Here is a 19,990-nt window from a genome sequence, read left to right on the forward strand (position 1 = left end):
TTAAGTTCCGCGATACCTTGATGTGGCGTCATAAACAATCGACGGCAGGGTTGTTTTTCAACGTGATGTTTCTGTTTTTATAAATATTATTTTTTCAACAATGAATTTGAAGGTAAGTGAGATTTCATGAATAATACTAGACTATATATAGGGTGCACAATCATAGGATATGCCTAAACATATTTGGTTCATGCATTTCTAAGTACATTTTTGCAAGTGGAGGAAGTTAATACACTTGTGATAAACTAACGTTACTTTTTCTGGTTAACAACATAACTTTATGATCGTATTTTATGTTATGTATATTCTTTATGTGCTTTTAGTGGGTTTGTTCACATTCCTGAATACTATGGCAAGCCAAAGAGCGCTACCTCAAAGCAAGGAGAGCCTTCTTCAGAACTACAACAAAAGACTGAAGGATGACATTAGGTCCATTCTAGACAACCTCACAGAAATCATCAAAACTGCAAAGGTAGCTGTAACATTACGATATTTGTGTGTGTGTGTGTGTGTGTGCGCGCGTGTGTGTGTGTGCGCGCGCGCCACGTGCGCAGCATGCAACCTGTGTAAAAAGTATAGTGAAATTCTTACCTTTTAGAGTTCTTTCCCAAAAATGCAGTGACAATAATAGTAATATTAATAATATAGATAATAGAAAATAGAGGAGCAAATACAAGTAAAAAATAAAAACCACATAAAAACTATGATGAGCGTTAAAGAACATGAAAATGCAAGTATGTACTGGTCAGTGCCAGTACCTTATTCAATGTGCAGGGGTACTGGAGTGGTTGAGGTGGGTTTATACATAAAAAGTGACTGGTAGTAAGGATATACATGTGAACAGGCCTGAAAAGTTACTGGTAGCAGGAATATATAAATACTCATGGTAATATACTAATGGTAGGATATACATGTAAACATGAGTAATAGTGACCAGTATGGAGAACATGTCTCGGGTGGCTGGAACCTTTAGCAATTTCTCAGACACCACCTGGCATGTACGTCCTGGATAGCTGGGAGCTCGCTCCCAGTGGTGCCCTGGGCCGTCCGCACCACCCTCTTGTAGGGCCTTCCAGTCGCAGAGTGGTGAGACATAGTGTGTGTTTGTCTGTGTGAGAGAGAGAAACAGAAAAAGTGTTGATTTTTTACTGAAAGAATGACGGTTCAACCAAAATGTGTTGTTTTGCTTCAGGTAGAGGATGAGACACAGGTCTCTCGGGCTACACAGGCTGAGCAGGACCATTATGAGATGCATGTCAGAGCAGCCAACATAGTAAGTACATTCATTACACTATACACACATACCACCCAGACTCCCTTGAAACTAAACAAGCTTGTCTTTAAACCCCAGAGTGTATATTCATGACACTAGTAAAGTACATGATAAACATGGAATTTAATCCTGGCTCATATTCATTGGGGCATGAAACAGAAAACATTTGAAAATCTTTTGAAACTAAAAACGTTGGTAGTCCTTCCCTGTTTCAGTCAGTACTTTCCCCATTTGGTGCATAATGAACATGAGTGCATGTTACAAAGCAAAAGCACCAGTGATAATCCCAGTGCTTTGTTGTTGTGTCTAAAGGTGCGTGCGGGCGAGTCCCTGATGAAACTGGTGTCGGACCTGAAACAGTTCCTGATCCTCAACGACTTCCCGTCAGTCAACGAGGCCATCAGCCTGCAGAACCAGCAGCTGCGCTCGCTGCAGGAGGAGTGCGACAAGAAGCTCACCTCTCTCCGCGACGAGATCGCCATCGACCTGTACGAGCTAGAGGAAGAATATTACTCCTCCAGGTACAAGTAGGCTCATACTGTACAGTCGTTGATCATTTGGCCTACTCCATCATGCCCTATAGCCCCAACCTAGCCCCTACATTATAGCACCTATACCCCTCACCGCCATGCCTTATGAAGGGTTGATCTTACCCCACCACCTCATCCATTAGTTCGTTATTGTCTTTGTGTGTTGAGTCATACTGTACAGTCGTTGATCATTTGGCCTACTCCATCATGCCCTATAGCCCCAACCTAGCCCCTACATTATAGCACCTATACCCCTCACCGCCATGCCTTATGAAGGGTTGATCTTACCCCACCACCTCATCCATTAGTTCGTTATTGTCTTTGTGTGTTGAGTCATACTGTACAGTCGTTGATCATTTGGCCTACTCCATCATGCCCTATAGCCCCAACCTAGCCCCTACATTATAGCACCTATACCCCTCACCGCCATGCCTTATGAAGGGTTGATCTTACCCCACCACCTCAGTCATATCCATTAGTTCGTTATTGTCTTTGTGTGTTGAGTCAACTTCATTATAATATCCAAATGCCCGGGTTCAATAGATGATTGATCTATCTATGGTCAAAAATCAATTGCAGTACATTTAACGTGAGAATCTCATTTAGTTTAAAATTAAATGAAGTGCCTTGTTTGACATGCCTCTGGAAGTTTTTGTCCTCATGTATGATAGATTGTAGGTCTCTACATGGTAAATGTTACACTCAATCATAAGTGTGGAGTTTCTACTGTATCTGGTTGCTATATTCTTCCTCAGTTCTTTGTAATAGGCAAATGGAAGTGATGAATAAGAGAACATGCATATAGAGAGGAGGAAAGGGAAATGTCAGAAAAATACATGTTAAATGCTTTGTAGCATATTTCTTGGACTCTTATGAAGAACAAAAACTTTGATACAATCACAAAATCACTGGAAGATTATTTATACATTTACATTTACATTTAAGTCATTTAGCAGACGCTCTTATCCAGAGCGACTTACAAATTGGTGCATTCACCTTATGACATCCAGTGGAACAGTAGTGCATCTAAATCTTTTAAGGGGGGTGAGAGGGATTACTTTATCCTATCCTAGGTATTCCTTAAAGAGGACAATATATCCAATTGTTGTAGTTGTTCCTCCATTAACATGTCTTTATAACCCCAAATATAAATTATGGATGTATAGGTCGATTAACCATTGTATAATCACACCAGCCATTTGAAGCTTTCTATGTTATTCATTTTCTATAGAATGTTTTTTGACTGGAAAGTGCTAGACATGTCTCAAATCCAATCTCTTATGAGGGTTCCATAAACTTGTTTGAACAGAATCCAGTATCTCTACCGATTCCATCCCTAGCTAGCCGACAAGTTACCAAGCCAGTAACCGTGCAAACTGTGTTCACAAAGCATACATTGTTGCACGAACATCAGCTATGGCATTATGTCTATATCAGTCACCTACATAGATCCACCCTTAAACCCTTTTAAACTTTGAAAAATAAACTAGAGACAAAACAATGTAGTTCGTTGTCTAATTTGTCTAACTGTGAGAAATCTAGCTGTCTCTCTCTGGATGCTGCTTTTAGGCATGCAAGGTGTTGGGGCCACTCTTTTTCTCTGCCTTTTGCATTTCCTGTTCTTACCCCTGCATCAGGACCTAATACACTTCTGGGATTATGGTTACAAAATTAGGCGATTTAGGTGTTTTAAGCACTCAGTTCAAGATGACCCAAAGCTAGTCATTGACCCTTTGCTCCAGGTCATGTTCCATTGATTGTGTTTTGCATTTGGAAATGGAAAAAAACAAGCTATGAACGTGTTCGGTTGACCATCTTTGAGATCGCATTGAGGCTGTTAGTAGCGAAGACGGACAGGAATGAAGACACACTTATATAGGGATATCATCACAGCACCATATAGGGATATCATCACAGCACCATATAGGGATATCATCACAGCACCATATAGGGATATCATCACAGCACCATATAGGGATATCATCACAGCACCATATAGGGATATCATCACAGCACCATATAGGGATATCATCACAGCACCATATAGGGATATCATCACAGCACCATATAGGGATATCATCACAGCACCATATAGGGATATCATCACAGCACCATATAGGGATATCATCACAGCACCATATAGGGATATCATCACAGCACCATATAGGGATATCATCACAGCACCATATAGGGATATCATCACAGCACCATATAGGGATATCATCACAGCACCAGATAACATTTCTCTGTGATCCTTAGAGCTTAAGCTTGTCTTTTATACTGCTGTTTACTGACTTCTTGTTGGTATCATACCTGTCTGTCTCTTTTGTGCATGTGTGTGTGTCTGTGCCAGATGTGAGTCTGCCCCTTCCTCTCTGTGCTTTGCTGATTCTATGCCCCCCTATGGTTTTTGTTCTGGTAAAGCTACAGTCAGTGGGACAGTACGGACCTGCCTCTGTGCGAGGCCTACCGGCGCCGGGACAGTTGGGCGTCCCCGGACGGGGGTGACACATCTAGGTCAGCCCTGGAGGGCGTGGAGGACACAGACGGACCCACCTCACAGGAAACTACCCCCAAACACAACTTAAACGGTCACGGGACCACTGGCGCGATAGATGAGCCCTAAAGCACTGGAGCAGACCATATGGATGGGCACAAAGACGGGTTGGGTGACAACGTCAAAAACATTATGCACACACATCGATGTGGCCGGAAGGAATGCATTTTTATGATTCTATACGGTCAGATAGCTAACAACAATGACAAGAAGCTTCCAAGTGGGGAATTGTAGGTGGCTTGTTTAATCTTTTTCATTAGCTACAGTTCAAGTCGGAAGTTTACATACATTTAGGTTGGAGTAATTTGAAAACTCGTTTTTCTACAACTCCACAAATTTATTGTTAACAAACTATAGTTTTTGCAAGTCGGTTAGGACATCTACTTTGTGCATGACACAAGTCATTTTTCCAACAACTGTTTACAGACAGATTAATTTCACTTATAATTAACTTTGTCACAATTCCAGTGGATCAGAAGTTTACACTAAGTTGACTGTGCCTTTAAACAGCTTGGAAAATTCCAGAAAATAATATAATGGCTTTAGAAACTTCTGATAGGCTAATTGACATAATTTGAGTCAATTGGAGGTGTACCTGTGGATGTATTTCAAGGCCTACCTTCAAACTCAATGCCTCTTTGCTTGACATCATGGGAAAGTCAAAAGAAATCAGCCAAGACCTCAGAAAAAAAATTGTAGACCTCCACAAGTCTGGTTCATCCTTGGGAGCAATTTCAAAACGCCTGAAGGTACCACGTTCATCTGTACCAACAATAATACGCAAGTGGGACCACACACATGGGACCACACAGCCGTCATACCGCTCAGGAAGGAGACGCGTTCTGTCTCCTAGAGTACTTTGGTGGGAAAAGTGCAATCCCAGAACAACAGCAAAGGAACATGTGAAGATGCTGAAGGAAACAGGTACAAAAGTATCTATATCCACAGTAAAACGAGTTCTATATCAACATAACCTGAAAGGCCGCTCAGCAAGGAAGAAGCCACTGCTCCAAAACCGCCATAAAAAAAGCCAGACTACGGTTTGCAACTGCACATGAGGACAAATATTGTCATTTTTGGAGATATGTCCTCTGGTCTGATGAAACAAAAATAGAACTGTTTGGCCATAATGGCCATCGTTATGTTTAGAGGAAAAAGGGGTAGCTTGCAAGCCGAAGGACACCATCCCAACCATGAAGCACGGGGGTGGCAGCATCAAACATGGGGGTGCTTTGCTGCAGCAGGGACTGGTGCACTTCACAAAATAGATGGCTTCATGAGGGAGGAAAATATGTGGATATATTGAAGCAACATCTTAAGACATCAGTCAGGAAGTTAAAGCTTGGTTGCAAATGGGTCTTCCAAATGGACAATGACCCCAAGCATAACTTCCAAAGTTATGGCTTAAGGACAACAAAGTTCATGTATTGGAGTGGTCATCACAAAGCCATGACCCCAATCCTCTAGAACATTTGTGGGCAGAACTAAAAAAAAGTGTGTGCGAGCAAGGAGGCCTACAAACCTGACTCAGTTACACCAGCTCTGCCAGGAGGAATGAGCCAAAATTCACCCAACTTATTGTGGGAAGCTTGTGGAAGGCTACCTGAAACTTTTGACCCAAGGTAACAATTTAAAGGCAATGCTGCCGAATGCTAATTGAGTGTATGTAAACTTCTGACCCACTGGGAATGTGAAGAAAGAATGCAAAGCTGAAATAATTATTCTCTCTACTATTATTCTGACATTTCAGATTCTTAAAATAAAGTGGTGATCCTAACTGACCTAAAGAAAGGGAGTTTTTACTAGGATTAAATGTCAGGAATTATGAAAAACTGAGTTTAAATGTATTTGACTAAGGTGTATGTAAACTTCCGACTTCAACTGTATGTAACCAACAGCTGTAACGATGTATTTGAGAGAGAAGTGCTCATTGGGCAAATGTATTTGTGTTTTCAATAAACATTTTGGAGACTAAATGTAGTTTTACAACCCTGTCTGTTTTCCTTATAGTTGCGCACAGGTCGGTTTGGTTGCTAAACAAATCAACCCTTCTATTGGAACAAGAGAATGGACCTCTCCCTCCATCACATTGGAACTCTCTCTCTCCCTCCATCACATTGGAACTCTCTCTCTCCCTCCATCACATTGGAACTCTCTCTCTCCCTCCACCACTGTGTATAACTATGGTTCTAACATCACTCCAAACTGCACAAACATCACACATATTTTATGAAAACAATCATGGTAATCAACTGTAACTGTTCATAAATGCTGCAATTTTAGTGTTGTTCATTCACGAATAGTTGGGACAAGATTAGAAGTAATAATACAACTAGTTTGAAGACTTAATTAGCTGGCCTAAACACCTTCAAATGTGTCCCTGGATATCTAAGATTATAAAGGGTTTTGTATTTTTCTCTTTCTGGTGTTAATATGCCCATTATGTACATTGTTGTTGATATTTCGTTAGGTGAAACACATTTCAGTTAACTCAGTGGCAGAGATGTACAGTATTACTAGATGCCATTTTCTTTCGTTCTGTTAAAACAAGTTTAAATGTATGACTATAGGACAGCATGTCATGGAGATGTTTTTGGATTTCTTTTGCAGCATTATTTTTGTAATTTTGCAATTTCAGTTAGTACGCGTCTGTTAATTCCATGAAGGATTAGACAAGTCAATAAAACATCATTATAAACTCAAGCTTCGGCCTCTTTATCTTTTAAAAAATCGCAGATATTTCTGGAAAAATCTGAAAATGTATACTGCTACAACAAAAATACTTTTATTCTAACTTTGACACGAAAATTCTAAAATAGCATGGGAAATGTATTGTAGAAACCAAGGATGGAATGACACCATCACATAATTCAGATTTATGACATTTCACATGCTATCTGCAATGGTAAAATACAAATATAGACAATACAAAACATTGATCAAGTCCCAGACAATATACCAATGCTGGAAACAAAAAGGAGAAGGGGCTATAAAGACAAAGGTGTTCACGAGGAAAACAGGCAGATTTTTGTTTTCTGATGAACATTTAGGGCTGGTTTCCAGGACACAGATTAAGCCTAGTCCGAGACTAAAAAAGCATGTTTAGTAGAGATTTTTCGATCTCCAGTCCTAGGGCCAATCTGTCCCCAGTATCTGTGATTCCTCTTCTTGAACTTCTCGAAGTTATCAGTGGCCTTCTCGTTGTTGGGCCTCTTGCGATGTTTGGGTGGTTCCACAGCTGGGACAGACGAGTGCAGATTGACAGTTGGCTTCTCTAATAGGTCAAAATATGTCAGCTAAAAATATAAACATCTCTTCATTTCAGAAATACTGTGTTATCCTATCAGTATCTGTCACGAATCCCGTTTCCCGAGTCAGTTTTTTGCCTGTGTTCTGTCCTGGAGTGTTTTGTCCGGCGTCCTGGAACGCACCCTGTCTGGTTGCCGGGCAATGTAGCCAGTTGGGAGTTCTGATTACCCACACCTGTATCCCATCAGCTATCTGCACACCTGGTCCTGATCATCATCTCTCCTCTTCATAAGCCCGGACCTGACATCCATTCCCTGCTGGATCGTTAGCCATGAACAGTATGTTGTGCCAGAGTATCAGCCTCAAGTTGGATAGAATTTGTTTTGTTGTTTTTTTTTTACATATTGCTTGCCTTAAACTTACCTCCGTTTGTTCTGTCTTCAGTTACTCATCCGGATCATTTACCCCATTCCCGCCTGGTCGTCGGAGGATTCCGCTACCCCATTGGATCCACCTATTTACTCCCATCAACTCACCACCGCTGCCCGCTACGCCACCTGGATATATCTACCCATTCACATTCACTTGTAAATAAATACTCACCTTCTTACTCTCCTTGTCCTGGTCTGCTTCTGTGTTCGATTTTGAAAGAACGTGACAGTATCAGCAGTTCATTCTCTCAAAACGGTGTGTGAATGTTTATATAGAGTACCAGTTAAAAGTTTGGAAAAACACCTAATCATTCCAAGGTTTTTCGTTATTTAAATGTTTTTTCTACGTTATAGAATAATAGTGAAGACATCAAAACTATGGAATAACACATATGGAATAATGTAGTAAACAAAAAAGTGTTAAACAAATCTAAATATATTTTATATATTTGAGATTCTTCAAAGTAGCCACCCTTTGCCTTGACAGCTTTGCACACTCTTGGCATTCTCTCAACCAGCTTCATGAGGTAGTCACCTGGAATGCATTTCAATTAACAGGTGTGCCTTGTTAATTTGTGGAATTTCTTCCCTTAATGCGTTTGAGCCAATCAGTTGTGTTGTGACAAGGTAGGGGTGGTATACAATAGATAGCCCTATTTGGTAAAAGACAAAGTCCATGTTATGGCAAGAACAGCTCAAATAAGCAAAGAGAAACAACAGTCCATCATTACTTTAAGACATGGTCAGTCAATCAGGAAAAGTTCAAGAACTTTGTAATTTTCTTCAAGTCCAGATGCAAAAACCATCAAGCGCTATGATGAAACTGGCTATCATGAGGACCGCCACAGAAAAGGAAGACCCCGAGTTACCTCTGCTGCAGAGGATAAATTACAGCCCAAATAAATGCTTCACGGAGTTCAAGTAACAGACACATCTCAACATCAACTGTTCAGAGGAGACTGAATCAGGACTTCATGGTCGAATTTCTGCAAAGAAACCACTACTGAAGGACACCAATAAATAATAAGAGACTTGCTTGAGCCATGAGAAACATGAGCAATGGACATTAGACGCAGTATAGGGGGTAGTGCGTACGGCCCAGTACATCACTGTGGCTAAGCTGCCTGCCATCCAGGACCTCTACACCAGGCGGTGTCAGAGGAAGGCCCTAGAAATTGTCAAAGACCCCAGCCACCCCAGTCACCGGGATCCTCATCTCTCCCAAGTGGTCATTCTCTCTTTCTCCCCTTACCCATCTGTCTATCGCCTCCTTTGAATTCCATGCTGTCACAGTTACCAGCCCTTTCAAGCTTAACATCCTTATCATTTATCGCCCTCCAGGTTCCCTCGGAGAGTTCATCAATGAGCTTGATGCCTTGATAAGCTCCTTTCCTGAGGACGGCTCACCTCTCACAGTTCTGGGCGACTTTAACCTCCCCACGCCTACCTTTGACTCATTCCTCTCTGCCTCCTTCTTTCCACTCCTCTCCTCTTTTGACCTCACCCTCTCACCTTCCCCCTACTCACAAGGCAGGAAATACGCTCGACCTCATCTTTACTAGATGCTGTTCTTCCACTAACCTCGTTGCAACTCCCTCCAAGTCTCCGACCACTACCTTGTATCCTTTTCCCTCTCGCTCTCATCCAACACTTCCCACACTGCCCCTACTCGGATGGTATCGCGCCGTCCCAACCTTCGCTCTCTCTCCCCGCTACTCTCTCCTCTTCCATCCTATCATCTCTTCCCTCTGCTCAAACCTTCTCCAACCTATCTCCTGATTCTGCCTCCTCAACCCTCCTCTCCTCCCTTTCTGCATCCTTTGACTCTCTATGTCCCCTATCCTCCAGGCCGGCTCGGTCCTCCCCTCCCGCTCCGTGGCTCGACGACTCATTGCGAGCTCACAGAACAGGGCTCCGGGCAGCCGAGCGGAAATGGAGGAAAACTCGCCTCCCTGCGGACCTGACATCCTTTCACTCCCTCCTCTCTACATTTTCCTCTTCTCTCTCTGCTGCTAAAGCCACTTTCTACCACTCTAAATTCCAAGCATCTGCCTCTAACCCTAGGAAGCTCTTTGCAACCTTCTCCTCCCTCCTGAATCCTCCTCCCCTCCCCCTCCTCCCTCTCTGCAGATGACTTCGTCAACCATTTTGAAAAGAAGGTCGACGACATCCGATCCTCGTTTGCTAAGTCAAACGACACCGCTGGTTCTGCTCACACTGCCCTACCCTGTGCTCTGACCTCTTTCTCCCCTCTCTCTCCAGATGAAATCTCGCGTCTTGTGACGGCCGGCCGCCCTACAACCTGCCCGCTTGACCCTATCCCCTCCTCTCTTCTCCAGACCATTTCCGGAGACCTCCTCCCTTACCTCACCTCGCTCATCAACTCATCCCTGACCGCTGGCTACGTCCCTTCCGTCTTCAAGAGAGCGAGAGTTGCACCCCTTCTGAAAAAACCTACACTCGATCCCTCCGATGTCAACAACTACAGACCAGTATCCCTTCTTTCTTTTCTCTCCAAAACTCTTGAACGTGCCGTCCTTGGCCAGCTCTCCCGCTATCTCTCCCAGAATGACCTTCTTGATCCAAATCAGTCAGGTTTCAAGACTAGTCATTCAACTGAGACTGCTCTTCTCTGTATCACGGAGGCGCTCCGCACTGCTAAAGCTAACTCTCTCTCCTCTGCTCTCATCCTTCTAGACCTATCGGCTGCCTTCGATACTGTGAACCATCAGATCCTCCTCTCCACCCTCTCCGAGTTGGGCATCTCCGGCGCGGCCCACGCTTGGATTGCGTCCTACCTGACAGGTCGCTCCTACCAGGTGGCGTGGCGAGAATCCGTCTCCACACCACGTGCTCTCACCACTGGTGTCCCCCAGGGCTCTGTTCTAGGCCCTCTCCTATTCTCGCTATACACCAAGTCACTTGGCTCTGTCATAACCTCACATGGTCTCTCCTATCATTGCTATGCAGACGACACACAATTAATCTTCTCCTTTCCCCCTTCTGATGACCAGGTGGCGAATCGAATCTCTGCATGTCTGGCAGACATATCCGTGTGGATGACGGATCACCACCTCAAGCTGAACCTCGGCAAGACGGAACTGCTCTTCCTCCCGGGGAAGGACTGCCCGTTCCATGATCTCGCCATCACGGTTGACAACTCCATTGTGTCCTCCTCCCAGAGCGCTAAGAACCTTGGCGTGATCCTGGACAACACCCTGTCGTTCTCAACTAACATCAAGGCGGTGGCCCGTTCCTGTAGGTTCATGCTCTACAACATCCGCAGAGTACGACCCTGCCTCACACAGGAAGCGGCGCAGGTCCTAATCCAGGCACTTGTCATCTCCCGTCTGGATTACTGCAACTCGCTGTTGGCTGGGCTCCCTGCCTGTGCCATTAAACCCCTACAACTCATCCAGAACGCCGCAGCCCGTCTGGTGTTCAACCTTCCCAAGTTCTCTCACGTCACCCCGCTCCTCCGCTCCCTCCACTGGCTTCCAGTTGAAGCTCGCATCCGCTACAAGACCATGGTGCTTGCCTACGGAGCTGTGAGGGGAACGGCACCTCAGTACCTCCAGGCTCTGATCAGGCCCTACACCCAAACAAGGGCACTGCGTTCATCCACCTCTGGCCTGCTCGCCTCCCTACCACTGAGGAAGTACAGTTCCCGCTCAGCCCAGTCAAAACTGTTCGCTGCTCTGGCCCCCCAATGGTGGAACAAACTCCCTCACGACGCCAGGACAGCGGAGTCAATCACCACCTTCCGGAGACACCTGAAACCCCACCTCTTTAAGGAATACCTAGGATAGGATAAAGTAATCCCTCTCACCCCCCCTCCCCCTGAAAAGATTTAGATGCACTACTGTTCCACTGGAGGTCATAAGGTGAATGCACCAATTTGTAAGTCGCTCTGGATAAGAGCGTCTGCTAAATGACTTAAATGTAAATGTAAATGTCATAGACTGTTCTCTCTACTACCACATGGCAAGCGGTACCAGAGTGCCAAGTCTAAGACAAAAAGGCTTCTCAACATTTTTTACCCCCAAGCTATAATCAAATGGCTACCCGGACTATTTGCATTGTGTGCCCCTCCCCAGCCCCTCTTTTACACGGATGCTGCTCTCTGTTTATCATATAGTCACTTTATCTATACATTCATGTGCATACTACCTCAATCAACCTGACTAACCAGTGTCTGTATGTAGCCTCGCTATTGTATATAGTTTCGCTACTGTTATTTTTCACTGCATTTTTACTGTTGTTTTTATTTCTTTACTTACCTATTTTTCAACTAATACGTTTTTGCACTATTGGTTAGAGCCTGTAAGTAAGCATTTCACTGTAAGGTCTACAACTGTTGTATTTGGAGCATGTGACAAATAAACTTTGATTTGATTTGAGACCGGTGGAAATCTGTTCTTTGGTCTGATGATTCCAAATTTGAGGTTTTTGGTTCCAACCGCCATATCTTTGTGAGACGCAGAGTAGGTGAACAGATGATCTCAGCATGTGTGATTCCCACCGTGAAGCATGGAGGAGGACGTGTAATGGAGTACGTGTAATAGTGTGCGGTTGCTTTGCTGGTGATACTGTCTGTGATTTATTTAGAATTCAAGGCACACTTAACCAGCATGGCAACCACAGCATTCTGCAGCGATATGCCATCCCATCTGGTTTGAGCTTAGTGGGACTATCATATGTTTCTCAACAGGACAATGACGCAACACACACCTCCAGGCTTTCTAAGGGATATTTGACCAAGAAGGAGAGTGATGGAGTTCTGCGTCATATGACCTGGCCTCCAGAATCACCTGACCTCAACTCAATTGAGATGGTTTGGGATGAGTTGGACCGCAGAGTGAAAGAAAAGCAGTCAACAAGTGCTCAGCAAATGTGGGAACACCTTTAAGAATGTTGAAAAAGCATTCCCGGTGAATAGCTCATGAAGCTGGTTGAGAGAATGCCAAGCGTGTGCAAAGCTGTCTTAAAGGCAATGGGTGGCTAATTTGAAGAATCTAAAATATAAATATATTTTGATTTGTTTTTACTACATGATTCCATATGTTTTAGTTCATGGTTTTGATGTCTTCACTATTATTCAACAATGTAGAAAATAGTACAAATAAAGAAAAAACCCTTGAATGAGTGTGTCCTAATTTTGACATGTTTTGACACATCTGTACTGACCTCGCTTTCTGGATGATAGCGAGGTGAACAGGCAGTGGCTCGGGTGGTTGACGATCTTTATGGCCTTCCTGTGACATCGGGTGCTGTAGGTGTCCTGGAGGGCAGGTAGTTTGCTCCCGGTGATGCGTTGGGCAGACCGCACCACCCTCTGGAGAGCCCTGTGGTTGTGGGCGGTGTAGTTGCAGTAACAGGTGGGGATACAGCCCGAAAGGATGCTCTCAATTGTGCATCTGTAAAAGTTTGTGAGGGTTTAGGTGCTGTTAAACCTTTTTCACCACACTTTGTCTCTATACTGATGTTTTGCCTGTTTGATTGCCTTGTGGAGGGAATAACTACACGGTTTGTATTCTGCCATATTCCCAGTCTTCTTGCCATGTTTATAGTTGTAGTCGGAAGTTTACATACACTTAGGTTGGAGTCATTAAAACTTGTTTTTCAACCACTCCACAAATGTATTGTTAACAAACTATAGTTTTTGCAAGTCGGTTAGGATATCTACTTTGTGCATGACACAAGTCATTTTTCCAACAATTGTTTACAGACAGATTATTTCACTTATAATTCACTGTATCACAATTCCAGTGGGTTAGGAGTTTACACTAAGTTGACTGTGTCTTTAAATAGCTTGGAAAATACCACAAAATGATGGCATGGCTTTTGAAGCTTCTGATAGGCTAACTGATATAATTTGAGTCAATTGGAGGTGTACCTGTGGATGTATTTCAAGGCCTACCTTCAAACTCAGTGCCTCTTTGCTTGACATCATGGTAAAGTAAAAAGAAATCAGCCAAGACCTCAGAAAAAAAATTGTAGACCTCCACAAGTCTGGTTCATCCTTGGGAGCAATTTCCAAAATACTGAAGGTACCGTCATACCGTTCAGGAAAGAGATGCGTTCTGTCTCCTAGAGATGAACATACTTTAGTGGGAAAAGTGCAAATCAATCCCAGAACAACAGCAAAGGACCTTATGAAGATGCTGGAGGAAACAGGTACAAAAGTATCTATATCCACAGTAAAACGAGTCCTATATCGACATTACCTGAAAGGCCGCTCAGCAAGGAAGAAGCCACTGCTCCAAAACCACCATAAAAAAATGCCAGACTATGGTTTGCAGCTGCATATGGGGACAAAGATCGTCATTTTTGGAGAAATGTCCTCTGGTCTGATGAAACAAAAATAGAACTGTTTGGCCATAATGTTCATCGTTTTGTTTGGAGGAAAAAGGGGGATGCTTGCAAGCCGAAGAACACCATCCCAACCGTGAAGAACGGGGGTGGCAGCATCATGTTGTGGAGGGACTGGTGCACTTCACAAAATAGAAAGAAAATGATGTGGATATATTGAACCAACATCTCAAGACATCAGTCAGGAAGTAAAAGCTTGGTCGCAAATGGGTCTTCCAAATGGACAATGACCCCAAGCATACTTCCAAAGTTGTGGCAAAATGGCTTACGGACAACAAAGTCAAGGTATTGGAGTGGCCATCACAGTTTTGTGCGAATGCTGCCATCTATCCACAGTTTCTGGTTAGGATAGGATTTAATAGTCACAGTGGGTACATCTCCTATACACTTCCTGATAAACTCAGTCATCGTATCAGTATATTCGTCAATGTTATTTTTGGAGGCTGCCAGGAACATATCCACGTGCACGTGATACAAAACAATCTTGAAGAGTTGATTCCGATTGGTTAGACCAGCGTTGAATAGTTCTTAGCACAGGTACATACTACAGTCAACGTGTTGATAGAACTTCGGCAGACTTTTTCACAAATTTGCTTTTTTTAAATCCCCAGCTACAATAAATAGGATATGTGGTTTCCAGTTTGCATGAAGTCCAGTGAAGTTATTTTAGGGCCGTTGGGGTATCGGCTTGAGGGGGGATATACACGGCTGTGACTATAACCAAAGATAATTCTCTTGGGAGATAATACGTCGGCATTTGATTGTGAGTTATTCTAGGTCGGGTGAACAAAGGGCCTTGAGTTCCTGTATGTTATCACAATCACACCATGAGTCGTTAATCATGAAACATGCAACCCCACCCTTCTTCTTCCCGGAGAGATATTTATTACTGTATGCGCGATGAACTGAGAACCCAACTGGCTAGACGGACTAGTATATCCCGAGAGAGCCAAGGGCTATTTGACCGAGGCCTCCTCCGTAAAGATGATGTTCTTTATCTTAGCACTGAGGAATAAGGAAATAAAACAATGCTCTTTATCCAAGCCGTGGGGGTCAAACAAGATGTGCTTAAAGATAGTAATAGAGATAAACAAACACCAAAGCTGTTGTGCGAGGTTTTCAGTCACTGGATTTGTTGCGGTAAGATTATTGACGACATTAATACAGTTTCAACAAGTACAAAAAAATGAACTACACCAAGCTCCAAAACCTGGGCACTACCACAGCCGTAGAAACATTTTGAGACAACTCACTAAATGCCTAGGTCAACCCCGGGGATCCCATTAAGCATTTTATTGGACAACATCTCCTGTCTCCTTGGGTCCGGATGTTCTCCGGCAACTCGTACAGGAGGTCTTCTGTGTTCCTTCACCTTCAACTTTCTGTTCCTCCACTACCGCCAAGCCCTTCTTCGGCTCTGTCTCAATGTACTTCATCCTAGCCAGGAGGACAGGGGGAGAGAAAATGCAAAAATATATAGCTTCCTATTGTGCCTAATTCTACTTCCTAACATTGTAACCAGGGATCACTGTAGACTATAGAACTAGGAATTAGAATACTAGAATAGACATGATGAACCTTCTTATGATGGCATAATAGACAGCCATTTTGGTCAGGGAGTTGGTCAACCATGGTTTGCCAGTGTTGTGATAAGATATTGTGTAAAATTAGGAATTTGAAGAATTGATCTGCACTGTTTGTTTGTTAGCTAGCTAGCCAGTTTTACAGGAATGGTGCTATAAATGTTTCAAATTAACTGCCAATATGCCAACATTCCATTCAAACAATGCAGTCAATCCACAGCCAAACACTGGCTGAAATCAGTTGAAGATAGGATTTACACAAGTTGTAAGTGTAACAAGTACCGCTATTGTATCATATAACAGCACTCCAATAGCACTTTCCAAGAAAATAACAATTTAGATATTTATGGTATGTTTACATATATTATAGAGGATATTTATACAGAAAATGGGTATGAAACCTATATAAACTGTATTTATAATTTTTGACAATTCTAGGTTGACAATAATTCCATTACACAATTTCTGATATCACATGCCTTACTTTTATTTTCCGCATTAAGTAAAATCAGGATTATGCCATCAATTCCAATTAGACTGGTTTGGATTTCTTCTTGACCAATATGGCTGCCATTTTCATCCCATTCTGGACCTTTGAGAGTTTATGACATAGCCCCTCCAGTAATTTATCCTAATATTGGGCGCATTTGAGTGGCTAAAGCAACCGACTAGACCAAAGTCGAGGAGTGAAGTCGGAGGTAAATCTGCAATTGACAAAAGTCGGACACAAATGCATTTTTTCCAACAGAAAAGCTCAGATCAACATGGCAGTGTTACAATTGTTTATAATAGGGTTTCTTTATCATGTCTAAAAAAAACAATTATCCAACACCCATTCACAAACTGAAATGATGTGTGTACATTATACAAGCAATTCGTGAGAGAGAGCCTCAATCTCATGTATTTATTCACTGTAGGCTACACATGGTTCTCGTTTCAATCCAGGGATGGTGTTATGGACGGGCCAGGCTACCGGATCTCCTTACCCGTCCAAATAAGATACTGAAATATTTATCATTTATTTGACCGAGACGCACATGGACAGAAAGAAGCATCAATCTCTGTTAAAACATCCGAGTGAGCGAAACAGCGCCCCACGGTCTCGTTATGTGTAACCCATGTATCTGATGCTGTCTGGACCAAAAGAGTATGACATGTCAGACTATTTCTGGCCAGACCGCACCCGATACATGGGCTACACATTGAGTTGCGCTGTTTCGCTCACTCGGATGCTTTCTCCAGTGACATAGTTTCAGCAGAGAGGAAGAGGTGAAGCGAGAGGGCTCACTCTCGCCAAAATCTGTCCAGAATAAGAGAATGCGTTTTTATGGGCATAATATGCTAACCTAAGCTTGTTGCCTGCCTTCCGGCCTTTGAGACAAAAACTCTCATTGTTAGGGTAGAGACATGAGCATATTGTCATTATATACAGATCTCTGGTTTCACCCTTTTGCGAATTGTAGATGAAAGTTGGCGGGTGCACAGTTAGGATGCTGGATTGCCCTAAATTAAATAGATGTTTCGCCAAAATAATATAATTACTCCTGTCTAAATAAAATAATAAAAAATACTTCACCATGGAGCATGACTTAGCCACAGAGGATCATTAGCCTATGCCTATTTGGGAAGCACGTAAATTTGGGTAGTGCGCGTGGCAATAGGTCTAGCTGATTGAGTTGCGTCTGTCAGTGAAAAGCGTCTAAAATATCTGTGAAGATAATATGTGTCTTGAGTGTAATATAAAGTTGCATCAAGAAGAAGAGGGGGATATGCTGCGTCTTAAGAAGAAGAGAGGGGGGAGGGTTATGGTGCGTAATGTATGATTTCTGATTGTCTTAACTCACCACTTACACCACTAATACAATTTGCTTCTCAGTCATTTTTACTTCAATTCACACAAGTCAACGAAGTCTGTTTTTATTTTTTTTAATCCATTGCGAATGGATGTATTTGAAAAATCTTTCCAACACTCCAGTTACGGTGACCACATTTAAAATACCCAAATGCGGGACAACAGGAGGATTTTGCAGGACAGTGTAGCCTAAATGACGATTTTTTTTGGGGGGGGCATCACTATGGCCTTCATGTATTTTGTTTCAATCCATGCACATTCTTTTGGTTGAGTTTTGGCCTAATATTTGTTTCTATTATGCAGAATACTAATGAATCATTGTGATCTTCCAAGACATTGATTCAGCTTTGATCTAAATTTGACTAAACAAGCATCATTGTGAGAAGTGGCGGAGCAACACCCAAGTGCGCTCCTATACAGAACGAAGCGCACCTATAAGCTAGTGCTTTACCTTACGCAAAATTTGTTGGTGCGGAAACGAGAGACCACATGTGGCTGTTTTATGAAAATCAGGGAATATTTTGCCAATGAAACATTTCTGGTTGGTCTCAAGGAATGTAGAACAGTTAGGGAGACTTTTAAAATGGGATTGGGTGAAGTAGCAGCAAATATGTTGAATGAGCAACTAATGAGCACGGAGAGCCTCACAAGTTTGACGAAATTACCTTATATTTCAGTCTAATATGGCTATTTAGGCCTACTGACTTTTGTAGCTCTGTCTGAAGCACATTTGTTGAAAGTTGTTAGAACTAACGCTTCGAACACACCGACAGTGTTATGCATTTTGGTACACCAGAATTACATTCATTTCCAATGAAACGCTGCGTTTGCCTTACCACATTGTGTTACAGTGCGTTCGGTGTGGTTGGATTTATCGAACGCATATGTTAACGTATACGTCGAACTGTATGCGTTGACGGCTTTCCTCTATAATCACCAATCCTCTGTGTGAAAGAGCAAAATATCATGATCTGATAATCCCATATATCCAGTAGAAACGTCGTAAAAACAGCTATTTGTCCCAGATTCGGCTAGTTTATACAATGTTGCAAGTTCGCTAGCAACAGCTTTGGGCTGGACCCATGATACAATGTTACACTTCACTAGCAATAGCTCAAGTCAAGACAGATAGAAAGGGAGACAGAGTAGAGAGATGAATGTGATTGAATTAAGAAATGTAATAAAGATCTCTGAGTCCTATGCTCTCATTTCTTTAGCCGCCCATGGATCACAGTGTGTATCAATGTGTCTGTTCATATGGCTTGTGCTCTCGCCATTGTTGAATTTGTACTTTTAGATTATAATTTTACTTCAGATTTTTATGATTAACCACGTGACAATGATTTTGAGAAACTTAAACATTATTATTGAAAGGAAACTGTTCACACTCAGATCGGTAGAAATGGTAGGATACATTGTAAGCCTCCCCAAATTTTAAACTCACGAGCGTGCTATTTTTTTTAAACGTGCAAGCGGGTGCACACATAGGAAGTCCCGTGAAAAAATGTGCCCGCCTAAGGAAATCAAAATGTTCGTCCGTGTCTTTCTTTTTACCAACGCAGTTAAGCCAACTTTTGAATAACTTCTTAGGGCTAGGCTCCCTTTTTTCTCCACTTCCTGCCTGAATGACGTGCCCAAAGTAAACTGCCTGAAGCCAGGATATACATTTACATTTACATTTAAGTCATTTAGCAGACGCTCTTATCCAGAGCGACTTACAAATTGGACATAATTGGTACCATTGGAAATAAAACACTTTGAAGTTTGTAGAATTGTTAAAATAATGTAGGAGAATACAACATAATAGATATGGTAGGAGAAAATCCAAAGTAAAACCAACCGGAAATCTTTTTTTTGAGAGACCATCCTCTTAGAAATGCAAGAGAAAGGTCATATGGAAAATTAGCTCCCTGGATGCAATTACTATGGCTTCCACATGGTGTCAGCAGTTTATGTTCAAGGTTACAGGCTTGTAACTTCAAAAACGAATAAGAAATAACTGTTTAAGTAGGACACAGTCTTGGAAATTCGTGTTTGCGCACGCCATGAAGACAGAACGCACCTGCTAAAATCGTTTCCTATTGAACATACTTCTTTCCGAAATAAATATTATAGTTTGATTACATTTTAGGGTATCTGAGGA

At 42.5% G+C, this 19,990-nt stretch overlaps 1 protein-coding gene across 2 annotated transcripts; it reads left to right on the forward strand.

Annotated features, from left to right (window-relative positions):
- Positions 1–4: 4 nt before the first annotated feature.
- On the forward strand, positions 5–8,219 carry LOC115147110 (mediator of RNA polymerase II transcription subunit 22). Of its 2 annotated transcripts, none has more exons than XM_065004625.1 (5): positions 5–112; positions 324–472; positions 1,193–1,273; positions 1,586–1,794; positions 8,054–8,219. In XM_065004625.1, exons 2-5 carry the CDS (start codon positions 350–352, stop codon positions 8,202–8,204), a joined length of 564 nt encoding a protein of 187 aa, XP_064860697.1. In that variant the 5' UTR covers positions 5–112; positions 324–349; the 3' UTR covers positions 8,205–8,219. The 2 variants fall into 2 exon arrangements, with proteins under 2 accessions (XP_064860697.1, XP_029544981.1); XM_029689121.2 differs by lacking the exon at positions 8,054–8,219 and adding an exon at positions 4,228–7,063.
- The last annotated feature ends 11,771 nt before the right edge of the window (positions 8,220–19,990 follow it).

Source organism: Oncorhynchus nerka, linkage group LG19 (genome assembly GCF_034236695.1).
Source record: "Oncorhynchus nerka isolate Pitt River linkage group LG19, Oner_Uvic_2.0, whole genome shotgun sequence".
In the NCBI taxonomy this organism is placed as follows: domain Eukaryota; kingdom Metazoa; phylum Chordata; class Actinopteri; order Salmoniformes; family Salmonidae; genus Oncorhynchus; species Oncorhynchus nerka.